General features: G+C 43.0%; 1 protein-coding gene across 1 annotated transcript in view; it reads right to left on the bottom strand.

Annotated features, from left to right (window-relative positions):
• FNDC1 (fibronectin type III domain containing 1) overlaps positions 1-26,201 on the bottom strand; it is a 126,621-nt gene that overhangs the window by 18,474 nt on the left and 81,946 nt on the right. The window contains exons 12-15 of the mRNA XM_027821578.3: positions 23,437-23,502; positions 20,556-20,720; positions 15,553-15,783; positions 10,546-10,654 (exon numbers count right to left, since the gene is read on the bottom strand). Coding sequence (XP_027677379.2) covers positions 10,546-10,654; positions 15,553-15,783; positions 20,556-20,720; positions 23,437-23,502 — 571 coding nt within the window. The remainder of the gene's footprint in view (positions 1-10,545; positions 10,655-15,552; positions 15,784-20,555; positions 20,721-23,436; positions 23,503-26,201) is intronic.

The following is a 26,201-nucleotide window of genomic DNA, read 5'->3' as shown; positions in this document are numbered from 1 at the left end:
AACTGATGGCAGAACACCAGCCAATTACCCCTCCCCAGAGGCCACCGAGATGGCTTTAAGGCAACTTTGTTCTGGGGTGCAGTACAAAGCTGCCCTGACATTGCTCAGAATTTGGTCCAACACACACAGTAAAACCAGAAAGAGTGGTTTCCAGCCTATTTATCTTTTGTAAAGAGTTAAATAGGGCTGTCAATTAATCAGAATTAACTCAAGCGATTAATGCAAAACAAATTAACTAGATTAAAAAAATAGTCATGATTAATCTCAGTTTTAAATCGCACCGTTAAACAATAATAGAACAGCAAGTTAAATTTATTGTAAATATTTTGGATGTTTTTCTATATTTTCAAATATATTGAATCTGATTACAATACAGAATACCAAATGTACAGTGCTCACATTGTATGATAATTTTTTATTGCAAATATTTGCGCTGTAACTAGATGACAACTCCTTGCAGTTTTTGGCAGCCAAAAACATAGGGATACCAGCAACTGTAGTACCACGTGGAATTTGTACCAAATGACATTTTTAGTCAGAAAGAGAAAAATAATATTTTGTTCTAAGGAAAGTCCTTTGAGAATTGCATCTAAGATCAGGGTCAATTTACAACAGATCATAAATAACAATACAACTTGACATGCCTACAGAGCCTTCTATCCAATCTAGCTAATTAGTTCATTTTATCATCCATTTATCATTTTGTTATTTAGTGTTATGGCCAACTCATATTCCATTTGATATATAATCAATGTATGCTAAACAGATTTAAGTTGTAGAATTGTGGAAGTATACGACTGACAAGTATTTAGGAGCGACGAGTGTGTATTAGGTATACAAGTAAAGCATGGCTAGGATGCAAGGCCCACAGGCTGAGGCCTGTAAGATTTTAGATTAGCCTTATTAGGCCATATGCTTAAGAACACTTGACATGAGTGGATTCTTTTATAAGAATAAGGGGAACTAAGAAACAACCTATGAAAAACAAGGCACAGATGGGGTGTGGAAGCACAGATAAGGAAATGAAGGTTGAAATCCTCATGTATATGCATAAGGTGTTAGGCATGGTCAGAACAACAATATAAAAGAAGTTCCTTCATTGGGTAAAAGTGGGAAGACCACACAGGAAACCCCAGCAGGAACCATCCCTCTATTGATGATCATCTGTTGAGAGAGCCATCAGACCCTAGAATATCTCTGAGGTTGTGAGTATGACTACAGTCTTCATACAGATAAGCATGGAGTGCCTTATCACAGATTTCTGCAAAAATCAAGCTGCCTGTGAGCAGCTTGTTCCCACCGCTGTACAAAAAAACGAGACTAGGGAACATTTTTGTAAGTAACACTAAGGAAATATTCTGACTCTGTGTCACTGATTTCTCATTCACACAAAAATAGCCCTGCAAGGTACCGCATTTCAGCTGCCACCTGCTCAAAGGGGCAACAATATGTATGCAGTCACTAGGCAGGATGACACATGATAACCATACACAAACATTTAAAGGGTTAAATACTAAGGGCTGGATCATGCCCCCATTGAATGCAGTGTGGATTCCCCTAGTCCCCAGTGCAGGGGGTGAGAGGGTCAGCCAGCATCCCAACACCATTCCTAGTTCTCCAGACTCCCACAAAGGTCCCTTCCCAGGGCTGAAGATCTTCAGGTGGGAAGGGAATAGAAGAGGTTGGGGGGGGCAGGGGAGGAATGGCATCAAAGGGGATGTGCACAGTTCCTCAACCATGCAGCCAACCAACTCTCAGCCTGGGCATGCCCATAGTCTCTTTCAGCTTCTTGCTTCTGGATCCCCTATAGAAGCCTCCATTCCTGTTCCCAGCAGGAGTTCAGGGTCCTTTTTGTGTCCCATTACCTCTAGTCCCTGGCAGTGCTCTCCAGGTCCCACCACAGATTGTTGGCTGGGGGCAGCCTTATAGGGCCTCTTGCTCATATCAGGCTTGCAATGTTGCTTTGCCTCCAAAACAGGGGAGGGGAGGCTAGCCACTACCCCAGGCTGGTACCGCTTGCTACTGGCACTCACTTACACTCCCTAGTCGCTTCTCCTCCTGGGCAAACTTCCTCCCTTTCCTGTGGCAAGATTCACCTGTTTAAGCTCCCTTTCTCCAGGTGGAGCATGTGCTGCAGGTTCACCTGACTGGCACTGCCTGAGTGCAGGGGTGCTCGTTAGCCATTCTACCAGTAGGATGGGAGCATGTCCCATCATCCCCCAAACCTTGTGAAAAGTCAACAAAAACATGATTGGAGCCGGAGGCTGCATTATCTCCTCTGCAGCTTCCTGTGAAACCTTCCTTTTGATGGGAGCTTTCATGGGCGGCAGCTGGCACAAGCAGCCCTGGCAGCATGGCCTAGGGGAGCAGATCTGCCTCTGCTGGGAGACAGGAGGTGCAGGGGATCCCAAAACCAGTGTGGGGACACAGGACCTGTAGCTAGAGAGGCCTGGACCTCTGCAAATTTCAGGGGAGCATCAACACATGCTAGCTCCACCCCTCTCCCCAACGATGGAATGATTTGGGGAAAAGGCAGTGAGAGGAACCTCTTGGAGCATTGCCAGGGATAGGTAAGATGGAAAGAGAAGGCCATGGTTGACTTTGAATATACACGTGGTAAAAATTAATTTCCTTATGGAAATACATCATCACAGAATAATGCAAAACAAGTGATGTGTTCAAGGGCAACTGCTGACGTTACTCCCAAAGGAAATGCCTTACCATGACTCTCTGCAGAGTTATGAAACTAACCCATCACTCGTGTTTCAGTTATATTTTATACTTCTAGAGCACATGGAGTGATCTCAGACACGTACACACAGTATATAAACAGAAGGGCAAAGGGAGCCTTTAAAGGCTTGGGGCCTGATCCGAATCCCACTGAAGCTAATGGATCTTTCAAATGACTTCAGTGGGATTCTTTCACTATTTATCCAGAATGCAACAGCTTCAGCAGTGGGCCAGAGAGAGAGCAAGCAAGGGACTGACTCTTCAGCCTGGTGATTAGTGCACTAACGTGGGTGATACAGTCCCCCTGCCCCAATGACTTTTTAAATTAGTTACCCACAGCTTCAGCAAGAGAGTCTGAGGGAGCCCCACATCAGAATACCCTATAGCCTGCTGGCTAGAGACTCATTTGAGAGGTGGCAGAGTCCTGTTCAAATCTCTTCTCCCCCTCAGGCAGACAGGGGACTTGAACTGGGGCAGGGGGTTCTCACATCTCCCAGGTGAGTACCCTAACCACTTGGCTAAAAAGCTATGAGGCAAGTTTTCTTCATCTTCTCACCTTCCTCCCACCCTGTCTCCTATAAATACAGTATGGGTGCCAGTTCCCAAGAGAGCATTTGTTTCTGAGAATCCCAAGCAGGGGGAGCTGCCACCCTATCTCTGAGAGAGGCAGGGCTTAGCACACACCCTTGGCTTGGCAACTTCCATTGGCTAGTTTAGGCAAGGAGCCTCCAAGCGTGCTGGCTTCTGTGAATCCCACTCTCAGGTGTCTCTCTTCCCCCATTCATAGTATAGGGATTGGGAGCCTAGGTGCCGAACTCAGGCTTTGTGAATCCCAGGGGTTTTGTAGGCCCCTAAAAATTAGATTCTTTGTGAATCTAACCCTCTGTGGCTAGGTTTACCCATCCATAAAATGAGGATAATATTTAGCTGCCTCATAGGTGGTGAGGCTTAATTTATGTTTGTAAAGTGCTTTGAGCTCCTCCTAGGAAAGACGAAGTATGAATAAGGGCTGGAATTAGTAAACAGGGGGTCTGGGATCAGAAAGATGGGCCTTGAGGAAAAAGAGGAACAAGGGGAGGTGATAGAGGACCTGGAGGCTGTGACCCTGGGAGCCCCTCAATGCCAACTGATAGAGGCATATCATAATTCACATCAGGTCTGACATTGCTCCAACTCACTGTTGTCATAACTTGTATCTAAAAGGTGTCATGTAAGGTGTCATATGCAAACTGGTAACATGCTGGTCATTAACATTGTCGTGTGAGATATGTACGATCTCAAAAGGTGTTTGGCATGCAGTGATAAGCCCAGTCTGTCCTAGACAAAGGAATGTTGTTTCACCTGCTTGCCTGTTTCCAATGTAAATTGAGCAAGGTGAGGCCAGAAACAATGGAAGTAGATTTACGTACAAGGTAAACAAAGCCATCAAACTAGCAAGTGGGGGAGACATCCACTTAATGATCACGCCATGAGGGATGAAAGCTGTACCCCCAGGAAGCCTCACTGGCTCTAGAAACAGAGACAATGAACCTTGGGGAAAAGAAGCAGAAACAAAGCCATTTTGTCATCCATCACTCAAGGGACCCAAGAAGACAGAGCACTTGAAATCTGAGAAAGGTGGATCCTTCGACCCCGGGGACTGAAGTCTCTGGGAACTGCCTGTAGGTGAGAAACCTGTTCAGACAAAGACTGTAACTTACTAAAGTTAAGTTGCAGTCATTAGAAAGTATGTTTTGTTTGTACCCTTTCATATCTCTTTCACTCTCACTTGAAAGCACTTAAACTTATTTCTTGTTTTATTACAAAATTATCTCACTGATGTTATATTGAAATAAGTGACAGTCTTCAGCAAAGCCAACAGGCTGCTATGTGCTCTGTGTCTTTGGAGGTAGCAAACTTACTAACTTCTGTGAGTGTCCAGTAAGAGGGACTGGATACTGAAAAGGACACCCCTTGGGAACTCAGGAGTTGAGGTTCACTGATCATTACCTGCAAGGCAAGGTTTGAACTGGCAGAGTCCTGAAGAATTTGCTGGCAAGGCAGACAAGCTGGTGTGTCTGGGAGCTGACACATAGCTTAGCTGCGGCAAAGCTCACTCTTGCCATGGCAGAGCGGTAACACAGCGGCTCATAGTTCTAGGTGCACTGAGCAAGATGTCACAGAGGCAGAGAAAAGTACTTTAGTGCGGAAAGGGAGTTGGAGCGGAGAGCACTCTGCTAAAAACTGACGTGTCCCAGCATCCTTAGTGAAAGGCTGATGGGCAGTCCGAGGGTAGAGGAGCTGTCAAGACAGGTGGGCTGAGCCTCTGAGATAGTTTTAAGATTTATTCATTCATGTCACACGGAGCCTGATCCGGCACTCACTGAAGATGATGGGAGTTTTTCTATTGGAGAAGCTCCTGTTGACCTCAATGGACATTGAATCAGGCCCTTCATTAGAAAAGCTGGTTATATTTTGGGTTTTTTGTTTTGTAAAACATTAGAACAAGTTGAAAATTTCTAAGATACTGTAGAATTTTGAGCTGTTTGAGGTTCTCCCAACCATGCTACCCAGGCTGTGACAACAGCTTTAAATCTTGGTCTGAAGCTGATCCAGGATTCATATGCTGTACAGGCCGTAGTTTGAACAACAGGACAGCCTCTCATATGGAATGCTGAACACCGATATCAACATTGGTGTACAGTAAATCTTACTTAATCAGAGATTTCTCATAAAATGCGCACACTATTGTGAACACACTGGTTCCAGTCTAATTTCTTCCTCCAGTTCATGTTTTCTCAATTAGATACTTCCCACACAGCGGTTATGGAAATATTTTTAAGACAGAAAATACATAGTCAATTCAGTTTGTGAATTTGGAGTATGTAAATGATATTGGCTGAGGCAGACAATTTTTTGTATAGAAAAGGATCCACTTGCTGTGCCCACAGATGCTAGATGCATCTGTTAAAACAAAGTTCCTCTGCAAAGTGCATAATGGAGGCCAAGTCTCAGAACAGGGTTACAGAAATATACACTGTTTTGCTTAGGTTAAAAATCCGTAGAACTGTTTCACTGAGAATCTCTAGAACCTCAAGCTATTGCAACAGGCACTTGAAATTTGGCAGGGAACTTGCCCTGGTGTCTAGGATGTGACTTTTATTGTTCTTGTGAAAAACGGTCCAAATGTGGCCACGGGATGAGCTTCTGAAGATCTCAGTTCACACTTGCTCAATAAAGACGTGTTAGAACGTGGAAGCTAACTTCACTGAAGATTCCATCTATACAGAGCATGCTCCAGCTCAGAGCTTCAGCAGCTCAGCAAAATTCTCCTTGCAATGGCTGCTCTTGACATCCAGGAGCCACTCTGATGCTGGCCACTGGAACTTAGAGCAGGAAAATGGTCTCTCTGGTGATTTCAGGGTTCACCCTGCTGGTGCCCAGGCAGTGTGGAGGTGGAGGAGAAGGAAGCAGCTTGACTTGAATGTAGAGGGGTGAGGAGATAGGCCTGCAGGGTAGAGAGTGGGGAGACTGGGACAAGGGGCCAGGGTAAGGGCATAATGAAATGAGGAGCCAGAGGAAGTTGGAGGACTAGGTCTGGGATATGGAGACAAGTGGGAAGGAAGAGGGGTACTGGGACAAAGAACTGGGAGGGGACTAGAATGTGGAGCTGAAGGTGGGGAGACTGGAGACTGGGAGCTGAGCGAAGATGGTAGTGGGGACTGGGAAAAGGACAGGCTTGAGGAGCTAGAAGCAGAAGGGGTCTGGGTTGACAGGGGTCAGGGCAGAAGGGTCTGTAACCACTAGAGTACACATCCCTCAGAACCTTGGACGAGAACCCAGGACTCCTTAGCCTCAATTTTCCACTTCTGTCTAGCAAACAGCTGTGAAACCCACTGACATAATGTGTGCCTCATCTCCCTCTAAAACAGTGGTTCTCAAACTGGGGTTCATGAACTCTTGGGGGTTCACAAAATGTATCAGGGGGCTCTCAGAAAAAAATTCTGTAATGGCAGACAGAGCTGTCCCTAGGGACCCCGGGCGCCGGGGCCCGGCAGCCTGAGCCCTGTGACCATGACTTCCTGGCAGAACAAGTTTAAGCTTTGTTGTAGTCGTGCGTTGTTAGGCTGGATTTCTCAAGATCCGAATGCTTGTGCGAAGAACTCTTTATTTGAGTTGGCTTCTTAAATACCTTCATGCTGTTTCATGTCTGGTACTCCTTGATGAAACATGTAGGAGGCTTAATCGAAGTGATATGAGCTACAAAAGTGAAATCTTGGAAGAATGTTGCCACTTTCATAATGTAATAAAATTAATAATGTAATGATAAATAATAATGTAATAGTAAATAGTGTGTGATAAGCATGTCATAAAAAAACAAATTGTTTCCAAGATCATAGCTTCTATAATTTATGCTCAGGTAAGGGAGAAAATCCCTGGAAATATTCATTTTTAGGAGGGGGTTCACGAGATTTGATATTTTCGTGAAAGGGGTATGTGGGTTGTTAAAGTTTGGGAACCACTGCTCTAAAACCTTAACAGTCACCTCACCGACTTTTTATATCTAGTCTCTCAACAGATCGGCACATCTGGCCATGCATGTGGGAAGTAATGCTGCCTTGTCACTATTAATGTTTTGCGTTAGAGCTCAGGTTTATGAAGATGGGGTATATATTGCTTTTTGGTGCCTTGGGAGATGGAAGTGAGTGCCTTACAGCGTGGGTCATCAACAGTATTGCAGGCAATACGAAGGTGGAAAGGAATGCACAAGTCGTTCCCATTAATGTCTTATCTGCATTCTTTTAAGGGTTTGGGTGGATGGTGTGTGCTTCTGCAACCTTCATTGCTGCCAAGTGAAGTTTTTGTTTGCTGATTTCCTAGGTTCTTTGTGCAGGGTTGGAGAACTTCAGTGGATAACTCCCCAGAAAGCTGTACCGGCCTGGGAATCAGAGGGAGAAACTGTGCTACTGAAGCGGCTCCTGATGACACTGACCCCTCTGAAGAGCGTGGGAGGCTGGGATGTTCTTTATGTCTACAATAGTTTAGCTTTGTTTAAAAGTTACTGACAGTAAGTGCACCAAGAGCAGCACTCCACGCTGAGCAGTGACGACATAACCTGGCAGCCGGAGGGAACCTCCATGAAGGAGTGTGTCATCACTCACTTCCCAGAACACTCTGTAGCCTTTCATGGACTTCTGACAATTGGATACAGCCAGGAGCAGCTGCAGCCGCGGGGTGTGCATCTCTGTGTTACACCAGCAAGCCTGCCTATTGCACCCCCCTTTCTTCTGAGACTCCCATCCTTTCCTGTATGAAGCATACCTCTAAACCTACAAAGATCCCAAACTAAGGCACTTACCTGTATAACCACCACCATCTTGACCAACACCAGAGATTGAACCATTGTCCTCGAGAACTTAAAGCATCACTCTTTCCTGCTTGTGCTAAAGAGGCAGGCTCTCAAATTGAGAGCTGTCACAGATTTACATCCTGTATGGATGAGGCTCAGTGGGGGTTGCATAATGAACACTGACTAGTCGGTTACTCAAGTAAAGGGACTGAAATGTGTATTTTGTTGATTCAATTTACAGATGATCGTAATATAAAATCTGTTTTAAAGAGGTCTTCTTGCTGCTTGAATCACATACAACCATACCATGCCTCCAACATAGATTACGAGCAGGATGTGAATCCCATGAATTTTAGATTACTAGTTTAGACACTTCCTAGTTTAGCTAGAGGAATAATTGTTAGCCCTTTAGTAGAGCAGTAGCTGGAGTAGGACTTGACACACACTTTCCCAAGTGGATTACACACTATTTTCTAATCAGCAGTAGAATACCGGTGATCAGAAATCCTGCCGTCTATTCCTAGTGCTGGGAGAGGAGTGTGGTTTATAGTGGTTAAAAATAGGATAATCAAAACTGGTTTCATCATTCTGAAAGGCAGTGTGATGCAGTCAATACAATCTGGAGGTGTTGAGTTAGAGACCTCCAGTGACCTCGCATAAACTCATAACTAAATCTGACAACTTATTTCAGATAATGGATGGGGATGGAGAGTGTTCAACAGCTCTTCATTAACGGTCTCCTAGGTTGGGGTTCCTGGTCTTAGTCATTAATAAAGGCAGTGAATTAAAACAGCAGTTAGAAGAGGCGACAACTGAATGCCTGGCCTCCTCTTTCACAGCTCAGAAAACTTTTCCTTGGACTACAAAGGCATTTGATGAGAGAGTCATTACTAACTCCTTCTCTCCCCATCCCCTGTCTGCTCAACCCCGGAGAGAGTAATGATATTTGTGCCATTACAGATTTGTCACCAAATTCAGTGGGATTGCGTGGGAACACATCTTTTCCATTATGGCTACAATGTTATAAAATGCACTATAGACCAACACTACTGATGTATAAGGCTCCGTCTACACGACAAGCACTTCAGTGGCACAGTGCAGCACTGTGGCTTCGTTGCCGTAGCATTGTAGACACTTTCCATATCAACAGAAGAGGTTTTTTTCCATTGGATGCAGTTGATCCACCTCTTTGAGAGGTGGTAGCTAGGTCAATGGAAGAATTCTTCTGTCAACTTAGCTGCAGCTAAACCTGGGGGCTGGTTGACCCAACCATGGCATTCAGGGCATGATATTTTAAACAGCACTTAGAAACGTACCTAGGTCACCCTAACTTTTAAGTGTATACCGGCCCTAACCGATACTCTAGAAATCAGCACACAGAGAGCAACAATGTGGCCAAAGGACAAGTCCCAGGGTGTTTCAGGGATACAAAGTAAGTGAGACTAGCCACTGGAAAACTGTCAGTGTAGGTAATTCTGAATGCTTAGTATTTTCTCTATATCAATTCATTTTTTTTCAAGCCGTGAAATGTTCAAATAGTGCTCCGTCTTTACAGTCTATGCTTTGGTTTTTGCCCTTTCAACGAGATCTTTACAAAATACAGGTTTAATGTTCCTGTTAAAATGAACTCTGTAACACAACCTTAAGTCTGGTGCCGTTACCGTTGCACCATTTCATCTCAAGAAAAGTCACTACTTAGAGAAAACATATGGGCCTTGTACTGTGAACAGACAGGGAAAGTGAATTCTAGAGTTGAACACCCTGCCACAAGCCCCCAGATGGCTACACCTGGGGCCTATGAACTCAAGCACCTCAAACAGAGAGATGGTCTTTCAGGTAATGAAATCCCAATCACATAGGGTGAGATTTTCAAAACTTCCTAAGGGAGTTGGATGTTCAACTCCCAGTGAGCTTCAGTGGAAGCTGGGCGTCTAGCACCCTTAGGTATTTTTGCAAATCCCTCCCATTTATAGATTACCACAAACCCTTGAACTGCAGCCAGGAGTGAATAAGGCGGAAATATACACTCACCCACAACCCTACCATATTTCACATGTATATTCTGAAGCTTGCATAGGTGCCCTTGACTTTGTAATTCACTTCTCCCATTTATCTGATAGAGCCAATGTGTAGCATGATGCAAGCAAGGCTCCTATCTTTCATTATTTTATTTTTTTCCTGAACAGGCTGCTTGGATTATGTATATAGCTTGCACATTCATTTCTGGGCCAAGTCTTTTTATGCTGATATAGATCAGCATATCAGTATAGTTAATATGTATTGCTCATCCACACATGGACAATGTGATGTCTTATGTACTTATAAGTAGATGCATGATTTCTAAAATTTGATTTGATTAGTTCTGTTTGGTCTAGATTTGCTGACAGATTTGTGCAATTCTACTAAGACCATCAAAATGACTAACAACTAGGGAAAACTGTTTTAAATTAACAACAGTGTTCAAAAAGAATAGACCAAATTGTTACCTTGTATTTGGCTTCAGGTTCTCAATAGGTAAATGAGTAGCCCCTGCAGTCCTGGTTGACCACTTGTTCCTTATAAAGTCATCATAAGATGCACTGTAAACCAAGTAACCTGCAAATGGAAGAGAGAAAAGCAGATCAGCCAATGAGAGTTCTATGTTTCAGTCAATGATACCTTGAGGCTTAACTACTTTGACGAATTCTAAGCGTCAAAGAGCAAAGACATCAGGGCTTTCTACGGCACTGCTTTATACAAAACCTACCCTTTATTCTCTCGGTCCCTCTATGTATCTGCATTCTTTAAAAGTGCTATTTTAAATTAGAAAATTGTTGACTTTTCCAAGGCAATTGGTTATTTCTTTTCAGAGCCGGAGCTTGCATTAGGCCACTTTCATCTTTGGTGTAACTACGTTGAAGTCAGTGGAGTTAAACCAGGGATGAACTGGACCCATTATGTTTAAATGACACTTCAATTGTGACACAAATTGACTAGTATGAAATAATGGAGAAGGTGAGGCTGAAACTTCTTCCTCCACTATTTTACTTTAAAATGTGTTGCATTTTAAAATGAGGAGGAAGATCCTCAGCTGGTGTAAATTTTTATAACTTCACTAACTTCAGTGGATCTAGCACATTTGCCCTGAGGTGTCTAACTCAGTCTTGGTATAACTCCAACATCTTGCTGGTAATTACATTACAGTGAAAACCTTTTATACAGAGGGAGACCAATCTGTTTCCCCACTATTATTTCCCCAGATGTCAATAGTAAAACTCCCATTAACATTAATGGGAGCAAGAGCACACTTATTACTCACTCTACAAGGTAATAGTGTTATATGCTTCATGCTCACTCATTCTGGAGCAAATGTTAATCTCAGCTCTGTAATGGGCAGCCTGAACATTCTGCATTAGAACACTGCATGGAAATCCCATTGAGGTCAATGAGTTTTGCATGAGGATCAAGTGCAAATATAAGCCATAGAGATCCAGCGTGCAGATCAGACAATAGGATTTTGCCCTATATTTGAAAAAGAACAGTTTCCAACATTGGTAAAGATCCTGCGTTGGTATTTAATGTGTGTCAGGCTTTTAAACAGAAACAAAAAACTAAGAAAAACAGCAGAAATGGAATAATTCAACTCTGGCAGTGTCAGCTGCTGAGCCTGATTCTCCTTGGCATGACTCCAGTTTCATGCTGGTGTGACTCTCTTGAAATCAATGGAGTTACATACTGTGTAAAAGAGGAGCAATACAATCAAGTCCACAATGTCCTCTTCAAGTCTGCCATTTTCAAAGAAGCCTCGGGGAGTCAGGGGCTCTACTCCCATTGAATTTAAATGGGAATCAGACACCTAACTCCCCTGGGCTCCTGTGAAAATCCCAGCCTAAAGTCACGCACATTTCCAGACATTCCCATTAGCCAATCCAGTATATTCCTGATTATCCGAACTGCATGGGGGACACGGACTTTGGATAATCAAGACAGCAGGGGCCATTCAGGCATTCAGCAGCTGGGCGGCCTCCCCTGCGGCTGAGGGCTCGTCCTCCTCTTCCTGGCAGTCCTGGTTGGGGATCTCTGCTCTGCCCTGCTCACTCATTCCAGTGACAGCAGAACTGAAGAGGGCTCCTTGCGCTGCTGCAGGTTGGTGACACCATCCTCCTCCTCCTCCTGGTCTCTGCTCTATCATGCTAACCTCCACATTATCTGAATCCCTTCTTTGTCTCCCAGCATGAAATACAGAGGCGGCAAGGAAGGGGTTCAGTTAATAAGGTTTCAGATAAATGGGAGTATACTATACGTAGATATCATACTGTACACATATTGAGAAGCAACATTCCTTAAAGTCGATCTGCAATTCATAGGTACCAGTCAACCTCAGACTCAAGTTCCAGGCTACCAACAGGTGCAAAGTGTCTGAGAAGCACTCAGCATGTCCATTTCTGACAGTGACATTTTCAGTTTAAAAGTGACACAGATCCACTTTCTCTTTCCATTGACTCAAGCTACATTAATCAACCTTGAACACGGTTTACATTCTGTTCTGCATCGGTATTACATAGTTTTCTCTCTGGCTTCAAGCCAGCACACCTGTGGGTTCTCTTGAAATTTTGATCAAGCTGGGGTGAGAGAGGGAAAAATCAATCCTCTACCAAACTAGCTCAGTCAATTCCCAGCTGAAGGAGAAATAAAAGGAAAAGCGAGTGCCTATGTGGTCTTGTTAATTGGGTAACAAATTAAAAAATATGACTAGTAACTTTGGGACCATGAGCAAAGATTTTGAACAACTAGAATTTCTTCCCCCCACCCCCACCTTGAGTAAATTTCCTTAGGCATAAAGAAAAATGTGTTTTTCATTCTGTCCCAAACGAAAGAGGTTGGTTAAAAAATATGCAGCAAAAATTCATGGGCAAAACCCAGAAAAACCTTTCAAGCCCTCTCTATTCATCACAAAAAGAGGGGAAAGGGAGCATAAGCTTGATTATTTCGAAGTCCTTTGAAGTGTGCCTTTAACAATCTCAGAGTGCCAGACCAAGACATTATGACAAGCTATATTACAGAAATGAACAATCTGAAGCATGGCTGTGAGAAGAGTGAAAAGAAAGATACATTGTCAACTGTGTCCACATATCTATTCAGGGGACACCATCATAGGGCCTCATCACATCAGCCACACTATCAGAGGCTCATTCACCTGCGCATCTACCAATGTGATATATGCCATCATGTGCCAGCAATGCCCCTCTGCCATGTATATTGGTCAAACTGGACAGTCTCTACATAAAAGAATCAATGGACACAAATCAGATGTCAAGAATTAGAACATTCAAAAACCAATTGGAGAACACTTCACTCTCTCTGGTCAATCGATTACAGACCGAAAAGTGGCAATTCTTCAACAAAAAAACTTCGAAAACAGACTCCAACGAGAGACTGCTGAATTGGAATGAATGTGCAAACTGGACACCATTACATTAGGCTTGAATAAAGACTGGGAGTGGATGGGTCATTACACAAAGTAAAACTATTTCCCCACGTTTATTCCACCCACCACACACACAGTTCCTCAGACGTTCTTGTCAACTGCTGGAAATGGCCCACCTTGACTATCACTACAAAAGGTTTTTCTCTCTCTCTCTCTCTCTCTCTCCTGCTAGTAATAGCTCACCTTAAGTGATCACTCTGGTTACAGTGTGTATGGTAACACACATTGTTTCATGGTCTCTGTGTATATAAAATCTCCCCACTGTATTTTCCACTACATGCATCCGATGAAGTGAGCTGTAGCTCACGAAAGCTTATGCTCAAATAAATTTGTTAGTCTCTAAGGTGCCACAAGTACTGCGTCTCAGAGAAAGGTGCCAAGATGAAAGTGCTTCATGAAACACAAGAAAGCCAAAAAGATGCATCGGACATGGTCAAACATTACTTATGTGACATATTGCTCTGAAATTAACATAATTAGTGACATTGTGGGTGATTTTTTAAGTGACCAGTGTGCAGATAACACTGAAAAATGAAATCCTTTATTTATCCACTGACCAGGCACAGCACTGCCAGTGGAAGCTTCCCTGCCTTCCCCCACCACTGCGTATCAGCAATATAAGGCTAGCATAGTTTTCGTGACCATTCACTTCTTGGCCCCTCTGTGGAGGGGCTGCCAGCAAAAGAGTGGGTCAAGATTCAGCAACAACAGCAGCAATGTAAAAACCAGTACAACAGCACTGTCAGTTTCTGACTCCAAATCATCTGACCTGCTGTCGAGTTGGGTTTTGCATCATCTCCAAATACTTCTGTTGTTTACATATCTCACTAATTTTTTTAGCAAGGTTAGAGATTTGTATTTCAAATTTACATTTCTTTTTGCTATAATGTGCTCTAAAGACAGTGAAAAAGATCCAGTTTAACGTATTTGTTTAACCGCCAACCGCAGCATGTCAGATTGGCATTTGAACAAACTTTAACTATAATAAAGTTAACATAGTTTGGGTTACGTGTTCCACAGGAGTTAACCAGCTCCATTTCAGTTTAACTCTTTTTATTTATATAAAAAGCTTAAATTTCTCTTTTCACTCAGCTACAAAGCTCCACAATATTTCTTTGTATGCAGAAACAGTTTTATTCTGGCCTGTATCATTAATATTGCTATTGTGGCATGCAATATCTGCAAACCACAAGAAAAACAGTTCTGTATTTTCCATAACATTCCATCCTCTCTTCCCTCCTCTGCCCTCACCACCCATTTAATTTTCTTGAGAGAGTGACTATTGATTTCAGAGATTTAGAAGAGAGCGGTGTTAGAAAATAAAGAGACTGATTTTGAAATAAGAAAAGGAGTACTTGTGGCACCTTAGAGACTAACCAATTTATTTGAGCATAAGCTTTCGTGAGCTACAGCTCACTTCATCGGATGCCGATGCAGTGAGCTGTAGCTCACGAAAGCTTATGCTCAAATAAATTGGTTAGTCTCTAAGGTGCCACAAGTCCTCCTTTTCTTTTTGCGGATACAGACTAACACGGCTGCTACTCTGAAACCTGATTTTGAAATGTGGCTTCCCATATTGCTGATGCAAATAACTGCAGGGGAGGGAAATTTTATAGGTCTGAAGACTTCTAACCCCTTGAGTGCTTCTGCCAATCTGAGTGTTAGAGGCTACGTGCTACAAAATAAGCCCACAAGTATTTGCACTTCAAAACTGCACGCACAAAAACAGAGCCAAGGTGAAGCCCTTTAGAAGACCAGGACTAATCTATGCTTATCAGTGGCATTGGTACAGTGTTGACAGATGACATAGAAGCTCTTTCTCACTGACTAGAAGGCAATTAATACCTTCTTCTCGGGGAGCTGTATGGTAATGGAGAGTTAACTTTGTTGAAAAATTATCAATAATAATTAGCTCACATTAAGGTAAAAACCTTCCCATTTGGCTTCTGCATAGTTTCCTGAACCCCAACCAGGACAACAAAATTCCCAGGGTGACAGCCAAGGCTGGAAAGTTCTGTTACCATACCTGTTATCAAGTCTCCTTGTCGGGGTTTGGCCCAGTCCACAATGACAAAGGAGTGGCAGCCTTCCATTGCCACCACTGTGATATTGTGAGGGACAGTCTGGGGATGCAGCTCTCCTCCTTTTAGATTATACGGTATGATTTCATCCAGGCTTTCCACTTGGAAGTGCTCCAACATCTCTGTCAAGGAGCAGGGGGCAGCAGGATCTTTATTGAGATAACTCACATAAGGAGCTGGAAGAGACAGTGATAAGCAGCATTTATTTAACAGTCTGTACAGACAGGCAGATTACTACAGCTAAGGACAATTTCCTGTAGAGAAAAGCACAAGGTTAATTTTCTTTTTATATTCCTTACAGGCGGCCAAAACAGGGGGCACTCGCAGAAATGGCTATATTTTATTTTTTAAAATAAAATAAATTAGACATTCATTTCCTGACCTTCCAGCTTGTAAATCTTGTATATTTTCCTACCATTTCACTGATGCTTTCAAATCTGTAAACTGTCTGGAAACTTCTTGGAGTGCTATTGCTCTTCATATAAATAAAGCACCATGGAAACTGTAAGCATGACAAATATTCAGTGGCAATTACGTTACTCTAAGGCTTTCAATAGTTGGGGAATAACCATGTCTGGTGCATTTCAGTCTGTGTTATAAAGGATCAGGATGGCAACTCTTGATTAACCCAATGTTGTTGCTCTAAAATTAAGAGTTACGACCTGTCTTTGGGAGCCAAAGTTGTGGGTGGGGAGAGGGGTGGGTGTAGAAGGGCCCACAGTGTAGAGGCAGGGTCCTTTCCATGTCACAACCTGCCCACTTTAGATCTGGAACTCCTCTGCCTGCCTAGATAGTCCCTTTCCCCCGGTAGCAGATGTAGCCTTCTGATTCAATGCGTGCACTCTTGGCAGCAAGAGAGACCCCACCAGGGGGGAAGTGGCTCAGCATCTGGACCTGGCTGCTCAGAGCAGGGAGAGGCCCACCCATGAGTCCAGCACCATGCCCCCATATCCTTGTTGCCTAGAGACAGGCACACACAGGGGTATTACCCCTTCACTGCTCCCTCTGGCAGATTTTGCCTTTCGGGCTTCTGTAGCAGAGAAACTGCTGAGTTTGAATTAATATGCAAACTAGATACCATTAACTTGGGTTTGAATAGAGACTGGGAGTGGCTGGGTCATTACACATATTGAATCTATTTCCCCATGTTAAGTATCCTCACACCTTCTTGTCAACTGTCTAGATGGGCCATCTTGATTATCACTACAAAAGTTTTTTTCTCTCCTGCTGATAATAGCTCATCTTAATTAATTAGCCTCTTACTCCACCTTTTCATGTTCTCTGTATGTGTGTATATATATATATATATCTTCTTACTACATGTTCCATTCTGTGCATCTGATGAAGTGGGCTGTAGCCTACGAAAGTTTATGCTCAAATAAATTGGTTAGTCTCTAAGGTGCCACAAGTACTCCTTTTCTTTTTAGTTTCTAAGATGCCACAAGTACTCCTGTTCTTCTTTCTGACAACATTGTGCAGTGATGTGGCTGGGAGCAGCATCGCTATGATGCCGGACCCAGGCTATGGAGCCACAGACAGTTTGTGCAAAGAAGTGAATGTAGCTTCTCCCCCAACAGCGTGTCTTTGCACCCTCAATTTCATAATTTCTGTCAGTGCAACTGAACCCTTGAATCCCTGTTAAAGCTGCCCCTACCTCCCCCTTGCATTTTGAGGGCCAGATCCTCAACTGGTATAAATCAGCATAGCCCCATTGACTTCAGTGGGACTACACCAAATTATACCAGCTGAGGAGCTGGCCCTGGAGGTGCAGCCAGCCCCATTCTAGTTGTCTCTTGCATGGATGGCCTCTCTTTATCCTCCTCCCTTTCCTACCTACCCACAACCAGGTTTTGCCTAAGGAATGCAGAAAGTAAAAGAAAGGTTCTTGTTCTTCTAGTGATAGGGTGACCATATTTCCCTAAAGCAAAAACAGGACACTGAGCAGGACCGGCCCAAGCTGCCTGGCATCACTAGGCACCCCCCCCGAATGTTCCTCCACACCCCACAGTTTGAAAACTGCGCCTTTTGTCCCATTTGCTCTTGCCAACTGATGATCAGCTGGTAAGAGCAAACGGGACAAATGCCCAGTTTTGCCAAAAAAGTTGGGCTGTCCGGGACAGGGCTTAAAAAAGAGACTGTCCTGGCCAAAATGGGACGTACCATCACACTAGCTAATGAATGTAGTTTAAGTAACAGAGTTTTAGTCCTTTTAGCTCATGGCAGAGCCCTTGCTTTGGAACTGGACACCTTAGTACTAGTGTAAGCAGTTACTTGTCTCTATGTGGTAGTGAGGTCCATTAGGGAGAGGTGCTAAAGATCATGGAAACAAATTACTGATATTTAGCAGTGAAACCAATGTAGTATGGTTCTCTCCAACTATGGTTATTTAACACTAAGAACCAGTTGCTCATATTAAAATCAACCCCTAATTCCCAAGTTTCCTGGAGTATGGAAATGTACAGGTATCAGTTTAGTAACTGGTAACTTTTACACTTATGCTTTATAGTGACAAGAACTGTACTTACTTCATGAAATGTCGAAATGGTAATTTTATTGCATTAAAGGTCCTTGTAATAGGGGCAATTGGACCGTCAAGAGGAATCAGGGCCTAGCCTGCCCATGACGGCCCTCTGAAGACCCTCCTGGGACTAACCAGTTGCCCGAGGTGGCTGTTTAATGGTCAATTAGTAGCAGAGCACCTGCAACCTTACCACAGGGCTGCCTGAGTTCAAAGAACCAGGGAGAGTACTCCCAGGAGAAAGGTGCCTCCGAAGGGAGGGACAGCCTTCCCTGGGAAGGAACAAGTGTAGCCTAGGAGAAGGAACTGAGAGGTCTCCAGAGAGACAGAGATAGTTCCTTGGGTGAAGGATACTAGAGTAAGCTGAGAGAAGGAACCAGAGACTGTTCTCGAGGTGAAGAAAACAGAGCTATCCTGAAAGAAGGAATGGCAGGCTGCTCTCCAAAGGGAAGGGAGCAGCTCCAACTTAGAAGCCCTGGCTCCAGAGGATGGGCTTGGTCTAGAGTGTCCCGTGGCTAAAGGAGCAAGAAGTTAGTTGAACTGACCCTGAAACTGCAGCTTTCCTGGTGGGCACCTGAATGAGGTCTTGCTTATGCTTATGCTAATCTTTGTTGTTAATAAATGAAACCCTCTGAAGCGGGTGTTCTTTCATGCACAGAAGTCTGGTTTAGACTTATCTATATCCAGATCAAGGGAAACTAAAGAAGGGCTCACCTGCGGTGTCACACCTGAAGGCTATAGGGGGCATGGAACCAGAGGCACAATGTCCACAGTCATTTTAACATTTAAAGAAACAGTTTGAGTTCTAATGTTCGCCTTTGGAAATGTTTATTTAGTTACAATAATACAGTTCCCTGGGAGGATAATATTTTCCCTCCTAGTGACCTGAAGTGTTCATAAAAAAATGTTCTTAGTTTATCTTATTGGATTTCCCACCACACAGGGAGTCTGCCCAGAGCTCGTAATCAACTTCATTTTAGCCATCACAAGCTTTCTAATCTAAACAGACCGGGACGCATGATCGCTGAAAGAACAGGACCATCCTGTCAGGTTTTGACAGGGAGGAGTTGAAGACTCATTTGAAAAAGTTTTGGTTTATGTGAGAAGTATTTTACTCCCCAAACCATGGTAAACAAGAGCTCAAGCCTCAGCTGCTCCAGAGCAGAACTCCACACAGTTGGTGAGTATGTTGGGGGGATGGCATGAATCAAAGGTGGCTCTAAGCCACCTTTCCTGCTCTCCCAGTCCTGCAGCTGAACTGACCCTCAGAGCAAGTTCTGCCAGCCTTTAACAGTCCCGTAGGAGCTGCCATATCAAAGGAGGATTGCTGGAATGCAGTGCTCTCTGGCCCTTGAAACGCCCTGACAATGTACCCCCAAGACTTCGATGAGGTCTCAGAACAGCATCCTTAGCTGGTATAAATAACAATGGTTACAGCAAAGTCAATGAAGCTCTGCTGATTTACACCAGCTGAGGATCTGGCCTGTGCATGCAGATCCAAACTTTTTGGCTCAGCTCCATCTCCTATTGTTTCTTTCTACAATTACAAAATAAAGCAAGATGTTTATGAACATATAAAACATATTAGCACTCATAGTTATCAAAAGGGTTCCAATTTAAGACTTTGTTCCATTTACCTATTCTCCTGTACTATACATTCCAAATGAAATATCCCAGCAGGACAAATTCTCCTCTGAGATACATCAGTTACAATGCCACTGGTATCAATGGAGTTCCACTGCTGTAACAGAAGAGAACTGTGCCCTGGTTTCCCATCAGAGGGCTTGTCTACAAGGCGAGCTGCACAAGTTTTACTAAAGCTTTGAATTTAAACTGATTTAGCTTAAGTGGAGCAAATCCCAGAGTAGACATTCTTAGGGTATGTCTACACTTAAACCATTACAGCAGCACAGTGATGGTTCTCCCATCACTGTAGTTAATCCTCCTCCTCAAGAGGTGGTAGCTAGGTTAACAGAAGAACCAATGACCTAGCACTGTCTATCCCAGGGCTTAGGTTAATTTAACTATGTCACTCAGAGGTGTGGATTTTTCACACCCCTGAGTGACATAGCTGGGGTGACATTAACTTTTTAGTGTAGACCTGGCCTTATTTTGGTTAAATCAATTGGAAACAAATTTAAGCTATATTGAAATACAGCCCTCTTAAACTGAAATAAAAAAGTGTCTACAAGGGCTTTGCTCTGGTTTAACTAAACTGGTTTAGTCTGTGTCTGAGATCAAGATACAGCTCCAAGTGCTGCTACTCATGTTTATCTTGTGATGATCTCTCAAAGCACTGTACAGTATCAAGAAGAGTTGTGACTCATTAGCCAGATTTTGTGCAGTCTTCTCACCAGAAGGAATGATGCAGCTAGAACATGGACTATTTACCTTATTATTTAGCAAAAGCATAACAAGTACTGGGCTCACCGGTAAATCGTTTCTTCCCAGCTAAGTCAAATTCTGACACAGGATCGGAGCCGGCAACACTGATCTCTGGATAGTCTGTCTCAGGCACTGCTTCTGTAGTAGTAGTAGCAGTAGTAGTGATCACGGTGGTGGTTGGAGGCAAAGTGCTCTCAAAAAACTCATAGTCTTCAGAAGACACAAAGAAGAGTTGACAACATTAGCTTGTTCCATGTTAAACTTGCTTAAACTCGACAGGGAACTCGTAGTTTCCCTCATTACAAACTATGATGATAAAACTAAAGCAACATTCACCAGCAGACTTCACATCACGGGGTTCACACACTCCTTACTGATTTTTAAGTCAGAGGAGAGCATGCTTTGCTCTTCTTCCCAGGGCTTACAGCAAACTAAACAAAACAAAGACAGTCTTTGCACCAAAATAAGGATGAGGAAAGCCTCCATATTCTTCAGTTCACTTTACTAACTATAAAAATAATAGTGCAAGAGGGGATTTAAGTTTATAAGGAACTAAGAGGGAAGAAGCGAATCTGTTCTCTCAAGCAATTAACATGCATATTTTAAAATATGTGTTTATTGGTAATACATACAAGTTGTTCACAGAACCCAATCCGCTCCCATTAAAGTTAACAGCAAAACTGCCACTGACTTTAATGGAATGCCTAATGATATTAAACAGAGTGGGACATGCAACGGGAGATACGCATACGTGTCAGATACAAAAAAAACATATGCACCAGTTCATGGGGAAAATAATACTTTTGCAAAAAGAAGTGTGGGGAGACATCAGAAAATAAAAAATCAAGTAGATAGGAAAACAAAAATCTTTAATTTGAAATCCAAACTGATAGAAATTCAAAGAGAAGGCTGACTCACTGTACTTATTTGGCATCAAGGGTCTTATTCACAGAGAGCTGTGCTTGCTTTTCAGAAAGGTCTGATCTAGTCTAATCCACTCATCATGGTTCTTATATAACCGTCTTTGCCATGCTATCAGAATGACCGCAAATTATAAATCATATACATCAATCTCTCTCTCGGTTGCTATCCCCTCCAGTGAGCAGCCATTGGAATTGGTTATTTTTGTACTTTTTTGTTGGTGTTATTGTGGGAAGTCTAGGTCAAGGAAGTGGATTTTTTTCCCTTCTGCTCTAAAAGTCATGAGGTCTGTAGTCATCCTGTTGTTTTCTAGGGGTGAAGAGCAGGGAATAAGGAAACCCAGAAGATCACCAGCCGAATTCATTGCTACTTACCCCTCATGCAAACTCATCAGGTAAAATTTACCATGATAAACTAAACACATTCGTATGGCAAGATTCTGAGTTGACACTCATTCCCTGAAAACCTAAGGATAAGCCCACTCAGAAACTGAGGCCAGATCCAGCCACCTTTGCACCATCTATTTTACACTCCTGGAACGGCTTCCCTCTGGTCTGGTAACCTGGTGAAGGTTAGAGCCACCCAAAGGCTTAGACTGACTGCCAATGGCCGCCAGGGGACACTGACAGCAAAAGAATCCTGGCCCTGTGCCATTTCCCCCTATGCCAACTGCAGGAAGGAGGTGGCATGAAATTCACTACAGGAGCTCTCCACTGCTTGAGGATCCTCCCTACACAGGAGGGATCCCTCTGTGACTGGGATGGGAGCTTTAGTGTAGCTTGCACCACTGGAATGAAATGAAACGGCCCTAACACAGTGGAAGATCTGACCAGATGAATCTATCAGTTTCTCACGATATAGTTTCTCTGTGCTCGGTGGGTGAAAGACACCCCTGTGCAGAGGGCCAGAAAAAGGCCAGTTTACCCTGGAAGTCCCACTTAAACCCCTAGTGCACGCAGAGCAGCTTTATTTTCTATTTTAGATTTACTCAGCAACTTTGCTGATTTTTAGTTAGGGCTGGATTCTGTAACAGGAAAGATAAGGGCAGGATTGAAGCAGTGTCCTTTAGAAGTGTCACTTTGAAAAATGTCTTTTTTGGTCACGAGTTGAGTTATAAGCAGGCAGATTCTAAAATAACAGCAATTCAAGCTCTTTCTGGGCCACTCTCTTCAGTCTGTTAAATTGACATTGTGCTGCTTACATGCAATATTATGTGGCACAAAGTCAAAGGGGAATCTCCATTGGTATGATGCTGGAGGAGGTAGCATTGGTGCCTACTAAGCCAGCTCCATCACTGGTGTAAGGGAAAGTTGGGTGGAGGGTGGGGCAGGGACAGAGTGGCATGGAGATCCACTACTCCTGATCCCCCACTGATGTACATTAATGTAATCCATTCAAGCACATTACTGGGGTAACAGAGAATCAGCTCTCAATTGGACCATTTGTGACACTCTACTTTGGAGTTCACCTTTGTTCAAACATTCCGTATGTCTACATTGGAATCCAAGGTGTGACTGTAGCTACAACAACAGTGAAGCCAAGGCAGCAGAGGCTACCCAGGTTCCCAGGCAGGGCCCTCCAGCTTGTGCTACTAGTCATCCTGCTGCAGCTCTGCTCCTATTGTTATTTGAGCTATCTAGACAAAAGTTAGCTTGCGTATGTCTGCATGTGCTACAATCACACCTTTCACTGCAGTGCAGACACACCTATTGTCACATTTGCTGAAAATGCTTCAATGATTTGAGAATACTGGGCCCATGTTTCCTTTACACTGCTCTGGCTGTGAGTTACTTCCACTTTAAATCCCCTTCGAAGGCTCTATTTTTCACAACCACCACAGGGCTGCTTTGAAACCAAGGGGCATGGCTCCAGCTCATGATCCTGGTGATACCCCGCCTAAGTTCCCATCTAACATGACGTAGATTTATTCTTTACAGTGCAATGTTGAAAGGGGGGCGGGGAGACCACACAGCACTTGCAAAGGACTTTCCTAATGAACCAGTACCTTCGTCATAGATCACATACGCCTCTGGAGTTGCTGTCACATCCATATCCAGCCCTGAGAACGTATCTATCGAAGGAGGAAGAAAAGATAGCACAATGATTAAATGATATGTGCCTCCCTCAATTACTCTCTGAACACATTTTAAAATAAAAGCTGAAAGCTATTTAATCCATAGAATAATGAGACAACAGCAGCAATGGTTCTAGATCACATGATAATAGGTGCACTATGAATATCTAGAGTAGATGAACGGGTGGTAGCACAAGCTAGCCAGGAGGCATGATACTGCTTCTTGCAGAGCTGCTGTACAAAATACCCAGCAGTGCATCCTCCAGGAATTCTGCCCTGGGGGACCCACAGGATTCTTGGAGCAAAGGATGCCTTGCTTAGCATCCCTGTAACAGCTTGTTGTGGTTTCATGGCAAAAAACCCATGACATTTATAAGCAAGAATGGGTGAAGCAGTGCAGATAAAATAAGAACGACAGAGAACTTCTGCTCAAAATGTTTTAGATGCAAGACAATTGGGATGTTGACCCCTGTGTATAACAGACTTCCTTCCTCCCTGAAAAGTCACTTCAGCAGCTCTGCAGATTCATGGATTCTCTCCTGGATCAATTGCTAACTTGTGAGTTTGGGGCTTTCCTTGCAGTCAGAGAAATGTATTTTGCAGTGCCTGTGGCTCAGGGAAGCCAGAGCACACAAGACCTAGACTAGCCATCCAGAACAGTACTGAGAAAATAGGAGAATCCTGATGGATTCCATTAAAGGTAGGGCCATGTTAGAGACCATCAAAAATGAAGAGCTGGGCTTTGGGAGGAAGATGTGGTTGGGATGTAGGACAGTACATGAATAAGAGCAGGAGGAAGACCTCAGAAGGTTTAGATACGTATCTGAATTCTGGGAGGCTTGGGTCAACCTTTTGAAGTCTTTTTCTCTCACTTCTACTCTATAGGTTGTAGGACGCAATCCAAAACTATATGGATTCTAATAGGCAGAGCCACCAATTATAATGGCCCCAATGATTACCATAGATGGTTACTGATCTCAGCTACATTGTCCATAACATTTTAACAGCTCAGGCACAAAATCTCTTTGACCATACTTTACCATGATGCTTGGTGACAATGAAAAAAGAAAATTATTTGCCTTCCCAAAGAAACCCAAAACCAAGAGACCTCAGTCCAAGTAGAATTATGCAAGGCTGGTTATATATATTATATATATATATATATATATATATATATATATACACACACACACACACACACACACACACTATAGGCACCTATATTAAAGATATTGTGTATGTGTGTACACAAAACACATGCACAAAGGTACATACATACTTGTACATACACGTACACATGAACACACTCTATCCTTCATGTAATCTAGTTGCACACACCAGTATAAATTATATTAATGTATCCAACTACTTGACACATTTCATACTTTAACATTGTTCTGTACAGGATACTTTCTAAAGACAGGTAACCTTCCCACTGTAGCTCTTAATAAGATAGAAAATGTTAGTTATAGTAAAGGTATTAAGATGTGTGTTGAACAATTTCAATTTCCAGTATTAAAGAATTAAAAATAAAATCTGAATCATATTAGCATGTCTCATTTATTTTTTATTAGAGAACAACAAACATACAAACCTTCGTTTTCTATTTCTTGCTATTACATTTCAGACAAAAAAAACCCCTCAAACCCTAGCTGGTATAATACAGCAGTAATTTTAGTGCCAGAAAATTTTTTGAAAATACAGGAAATTGGCTAATTCTTGTCAGACTTTAACAAAGCAAATGTCTGACATTTTCTCATGGTAAACTTGTGCAGCTGACTGACAGGCAATCATACAAAGCAGTGAATGTCTACTGCCAAGCTAGCATATGACCCAGTGCATCTTTGGACGAAGACAGTGAATCTTCCCAACATAGGCAGCTGGTATTGATCACTAGTTATAATGTAAACACTCCTTTTTGAATACTGCCAGATAAATTATTGAGTATCAGATATACACGAAGCTTTGAACGTGTTAATGTGCAGATTTCACTCCTTAATGCTTCCCAGCGTAACTACCTCTTGTCAAGACAATAGTCTGATTATATGGAGAAATTGTATTTTCTTTTGTGTTTCGTCAAGTTCTCCAGTTTACAGGGCTATATTTTCTCAGCAGAGCTGTGGCACAGAAATGGCATAGTTGTTGCAAAACAAACAAAATCCCCCTGCAACTTTCTGTTTTATGTGGTTTTATGTTTATGTTGATTGTAGTTCCTCAGTTAGCTCCTCCTATGTTGACTGTAGCTCCCTCAGCTCCCCAGTATGGTTTACTTCGACCTGCTACCAAGTGAGAACTACAAACTTCCTTGTCTTAACTAGAATTTTTCCACATTCACCACAAGTCAGCCAACACACACAAAAAACAACTCCCTTTTCCCTGAGTCTGGGCACATCCAGGGCTGAGTCGTCTGGGAAATGTAGGGCTTGGGCTGCCAAACTCTTTTCTGTTAAATGTTGCTGAATCTAGTGAAATGTTGACAATAAATTGTGCTGGGACAAGCAAGTATTCTGCCAAATATTAACAGACTTTGCCAAATAATTAGTATAACATGTGGTGGCATTTCTGGCACTTACAGACCAAATCTGTTGGGAAGCCAAGTACTGATGGTGACAAAATATCAGGCTCTGGAAGAATAACTGTTCTACTAAAGACCCAGACAGAGGAGATAGACAGTGCAAAAACACCCTTTGGAAACA

The sequence above is a fragment of the Chelonia mydas genome, chromosome 3 (assembly GCF_015237465.2).
Source record: "Chelonia mydas isolate rCheMyd1 chromosome 3, rCheMyd1.pri.v2, whole genome shotgun sequence".
NCBI classification, from domain to species: domain Eukaryota; kingdom Metazoa; phylum Chordata; order Testudines; family Cheloniidae; genus Chelonia; species Chelonia mydas.
This window is presented reverse-complemented; position numbering and strand designations above follow the sequence as displayed.